This window comes from Poecilia latipinna, unplaced genomic scaffold (genome assembly GCF_001443285.1).
Source record: "Poecilia latipinna isolate Pla-1442-1.1 unplaced genomic scaffold, P_latipinna-1.0 Scaffold2437, whole genome shotgun sequence".
Taxonomy (NCBI): domain Eukaryota; kingdom Metazoa; phylum Chordata; class Actinopteri; order Cyprinodontiformes; family Poeciliidae; genus Poecilia; species Poecilia latipinna.
The window spans coordinates 1-4,636 of NW_015115053.1; the positions used below are offsets into that span (position 1 = coordinate 1).

Genomic DNA, 4,636 nt, shown 5'->3' on the forward strand with positions numbered 1-4,636 from the left:
GAAGCAGCTCTGCTCCACCAGATCACCAACCAGCTCTGAGGATGAACCTCCACATCGTCTTCATGGTGGAAGTTTGTTTTTTCAATGAGGAGCTGGCTACAGTTTCAACAACAAAAGCTGCTGTTACCAACACCAAGGGCTTAATAAACATGATTTGCTTTGAAGGAAACTGGACAGAATTTTTCCCCTTGTTAATCTAACATTTCTCTTTCATGCATTTTATTCATTGTTGGCTTTCAGGGCCCTGTGATGGACTGGTGACCTGTCCAGGGTGAACCCTGCCTCTCATCTGATGACTGCTGGAGATGGGCACCACCAGCCCCCCTCACCACCCTGCTAGGATCAGTGTGTTCAGATCATGGATGGAAAGATTTTAAGGTAGTTTGTCTCCTTAAGTCCACACTTAAAACAGTTTCATAGTTAATGCCAACATCTACTGATTCTATGACATTGCTGACTATTTTTTTCTACTTCTAACATAAACAGGCAAAAAAGACACCCAGAAATGATTTTCCACACAAGGCATCTGGTCCCAATCATCATCACTTCTGATGATGTCACATACACAGCGAGTCAACAACGACTTAAAATTGTAAGTATTATTTTTTTATTTGCCATTTTTCTGTTCTCTTTAAATACAAATGCTTTCTCTGTTTAATTGCTCTATTGTTCTTTTTGTTGGTTTCTGTAAGGTGCAGTGAACGGGAATGTTCTGTCGTTGATCCTCACTTTCATGTTTTATTGTCACACTTAAATTTTCACGTTCATGTGTTCACTTTTGATGTGTAAACTGATAATTTATGTAAAGTTCATAAAGTTGTGAGTAAAATTGGACAATTTTAAAATGTCTGTAATAAAAAATATTTGAATTACCTTGAACATCTTGTGTAATTAATCTTTCCATGTAATTGTAGCATAAAACAATGTAAGTACTGTAGTGTAGTTATGCATGTAATGTACAAAATAGGAAAGTAGGGATAAAGAAGACTTTTATGAGTAATTAAAATTGTACTTTATTAGCAATAGCAGTAAATCAAATCTCAAAATTAAGTGTAATTTAAATACATTACTTATATATTAGTAGTATATTTAAAATATATTAAATAAATATAATTCTGACAGAATTAGTACACTCAATATAAAAATGAAGCTGTTGAATATTACACTTAAAGTATACTAAGTACAAAATTAGTTGTTCTAAAATAGTTTAAGTACATCAAAGTCTACTAAAGCCTGTTTTTTTACTTGGGTCATCTGTTCGGTTCTACCTGTCATGTTTCCATGTTCTCTCTGACCCATTCTGTCCTCAGAGTTCTGACAGAATAATTATTTTTGTCTCGTTTATTTTCAAAGCATTTGAGAACAACATGTTTGTCCAAAGTTTAAGTTCCTGTTCTGTTGGTCGTTCCTGTTCGCAGTAGCAGGTCTGTTTGTCTCAACTTTCTGACCAGATGTTCTTCTCTCTGGTCTTCTGCTGTATGGGAGGCCAGGAGAGCCACTGTAGGCTGAGACTGTTTTTGTTATATGTGAGCAGATGGTGGTCTGGATGGACCCAGTGAGGCGCAGACCACATCCTGCTTCACCGTTAACCCACTAGGGATAACCTTGAACTGGGGTTATAATACATAACCTTTTTGACTCTGTAGTTTATTTTTGTCCACAAAAGTTTGCATATATTTACAGAAACTTTGACACCAAGTTGATTTACATGCCGACTTGTGCATAAAATATGGCGCAGCATAATTTTTGTGCGTAGTTTTCCATGGAGCCCTGAAGACCCTGAGGGTTTCCTGCTCATGTCTCCAAGTGTTTGGTGTTAAACTAAGAAACAGGAAACATTTAAAGCTGCGATCTTGTGACTAATGATTTAAGAAAATCTTATACAAGTTATTTCAATGAGCTGAATTAGATGATGAGGTTTCTGATGTCAGACCTGACTTTTGAATAAAACTACCAGTTGGACCCACTGAGTCTCCTGAGGTGGAAGTGTGGAAAGACTGACACTGCTACAGCTGCGGCTCCTACAACCGGGGCCCCTACAGCTGCGGCTCCTACAACCGGGGCCCCTACAGCTGCGGCTCCTACAACCCACAAATGGAGCAACAGAGACTGAAAGTCTGAGGGAGAAAACAACCAGAAATGGACCGGAACCAGGACTCAGGAGACAGAAACCACACAGAGCCAGACCTGTAGGTGTTTTATTAAGGCGCAGCGCCGTGGCCCCTCCCCCGCTGGTTGCTACCCAGCCAGGATGTGCTTGACGAACTCGGTGTAGTTGACGTGTCCGTTGGCGTCCTCCTGGCCCGCCATGAGCCGGTCCACCTCGTCCTCCGTCATGCGCTCCCCCAGCGTGGCCAGGACGTGGCGGAGCTCCGCCCCCATCACGGTGCCGTTGCCCTCCTTGTCGAAGACGCGCAGCCCCTCCACGAAGTCCTCCATGTTGCCCTGCTCCTTGGCGCGGGCCACGTGCTGCAGCATGGGCAGGAAGGCCTGGAAGTCCAGCAGCGAGGCGTGCATCTCCTCGGCTTTGGGTCGGCCCAGCAGCTTCAGAACCTCGTCGTTGGTCGGGTTGTGCCCCAGCGCCCGCAGCACGTCGCCGCACTGGGCGTAGCTGATCTTCATCTCGCCGCCCGGCGTCTCGTCGAACAGGGAGAAGGCGTCCCGGAACTCCTCCACCTGGTCCGGGCTGAACTCCACCACCACGCTGCGCAGGTCCACCTCCGGGGCCCGGGGCTCCGGCTCCGGGGCTTTGGCCGGGGGCGCCGCCTCCTCCTTCTTGGCCTCCACCTTCTTCACCTCCGCTTTCTTGGCCTCTACCTTCTTTGGAGCCATGCTGCGCCGCAGATGGAGGCGAGGCGCCGCGGGCCGGTTTATAGCCGCTGCAGATGGGCGAGAGAGAGAGAGAGAGAGACAGCCGAGGACCAAACATGGAAGAAAACTGAAATAGCAGCAGGAGATAAATCAGAACCAGATAAACCAGAACCGCCGGCAGGATCCATTGGGTCAGATAAACAGATTCAGGCTGTAGCAACACTCCGCTCAGCGGTCTTTACTGACAAGAACAGTCCGGCCCAGTCCAGTCCAGTACGGTCCAGGCCGGTCCGGTGCTCAGAGCTCCATTTATTTCTAAGGAAAAGCAGCAAAATCACTGCGGACCAGCAGGGGGCGACAGTGCACAGGCAAAACTCCCCTTTAAAAGGAAGAAACCAGAACCAGCAGCCCTCCGTTTGACTGACTGGAGGTTGGAGAAATCAGAGCAGAGACACAAAGGATCAGGAGAAGGATCAGGTGATGGCAGCATCATGCCAGCTGATGCCCCGCCTCCAGGAAGGAATCGGCCAATCAGAACGCAGACCAGGTGGAGCTTCGGTTACAGTGACAGTCCGTCTGTCCTGTAGCATCATGACTACAGAAACGACTCAGCACAACTCCGGACAGCTGTAAGAAGCAGAACCAGCACTGTGGTACCATACGGTTCTGCTGGAAGCTGTGGACCGATCAGAACCGGTCAGAACCTGATTATTGAGGGTTTCTCTGTGAGATTATAATCTGGATTATCAGGGAAGCTGAGCAGCAGAATCTGATCTCTGCTTTTAGTTTCTGCTGCAGCGTTTTGAATCAGATGAAGGATTTTAACTGGATTATGAAGAATCATCATCATGGATCAGATTATAGATTATAGATTATCAGTTCCACTGCCGGACAGGATGTTGATCATTTCTGAAGGAAGGAAATCGGTTTAATCTGAGATTTCAATGACATCCTGGTTAAAATAACTCAGAGCTTCTTTACTTGATCAGATCAGTGATCCACTGATCAGGTTCTGTTCAGAGGTTCTGGTCCAGAAACAGTCGGGTCAGAACTTAAAGCAGGAAGTTTGGAGCCATCCAGGTGTTAATGTCTGTAATCTGCTAACAGGCTGGATTAACCTGGATTATAGATAAATCTGAGTATCATCAGCAGAACCTCAGTAAAGCGGATCGGGCCGAGCCCAGAACCCGGCTGGACTCCACCAGCAACCCTGGAGAGTTCTGGTCCAGGAACAAACTGGGATGAAACCAGTCTGCTGCCGCTCTGACCCAGTAATGTGATTGACTGGATCAGAACCAGACCCAGGCCCCGCCCCCTGCCCATCCCAACCAATCACAGAAGAGGTTTGGTTCTTCTCCACCATTTCACACCCAGACGTCCATCAGGACCGATTCCTCTGGTTCCACTGGAGATCTGGACCCAACCCAGTGCTGCAACTTTCTGATCAGGTCCGTTGGGCCGGATCCAGATCGGTGGTTCTGGTTCTGTGGAAACAGAACAGAAGATGAAGAGGAACTGGAATCAGTTTGATGGACTGAAGGACTGATATCACAGTGTGGACTCGTCTCCCTCCGTCCCCCAGGATCTATTTATGTCTCTTTATCTTCGTCCCTCAGCGACAACCAACATTCCAGCAGAGATAAGGAGCCGAGCAGGACCTGCAGCTGTCCTCTGTCTGTCCTCTGTGTCTCTGAAACAAAAGACATTTTTGTCTGACACTGGAGAGAATAAAAGCTTGAAGTTCTGAATGAACCCCTGGTTCTGGTTCTGGTCCATTAACCTGCCTGGTTCTGCAGGTTCAGTTCTGGTTCTGAGTATGAGACCC

At 46.9% G+C, this 4,636-nt stretch overlaps 1 protein-coding gene and 1 long non-coding RNA gene across 2 annotated transcripts; one reads left to right on the forward strand and one right to left on the reverse strand.

Annotated features, from left to right (window-relative positions):
• The first annotated feature begins 338 nt into the window (after nucleotides 1-338).
• On the forward strand, nucleotides 339-574 carry LOC106937780 (uncharacterized). Its single transcript, XR_001422460.1, has 2 exons — nucleotides 339-378; nucleotides 487-574. It is a non-coding gene; the product is annotated as an uncharacterized LOC106937780 (long non-coding RNA).
• A 1,608-nt stretch (nucleotides 575-2,182) lies between these two features.
• On the reverse strand, nucleotides 2,183-3,593 carry LOC106937786 (myosin light chain 1, cardiac muscle-like). Its single transcript, XM_015019466.1, has one exon. It carries the CDS (start codon nucleotides 2,830-2,832, stop codon nucleotides 2,239-2,241), a length of 594 nt encoding a protein of 197 aa, XP_014874952.1. The 5' UTR covers nucleotides 2,833-3,593; the 3' UTR covers nucleotides 2,183-2,238.
• Between the last annotated feature and the right edge of the window lie 1,043 nt (nucleotides 3,594-4,636).

What these genes read in the sequence shown, in the direction of transcription:
- LOC106937786 (XM_015019466.1), bottom strand. Translation starts at nt 2,832, where the DNA reads ATGGCTCCAAAGAAGGTAGAGGCCAAGAAAGCGGAGGTGAAGAAGGTG.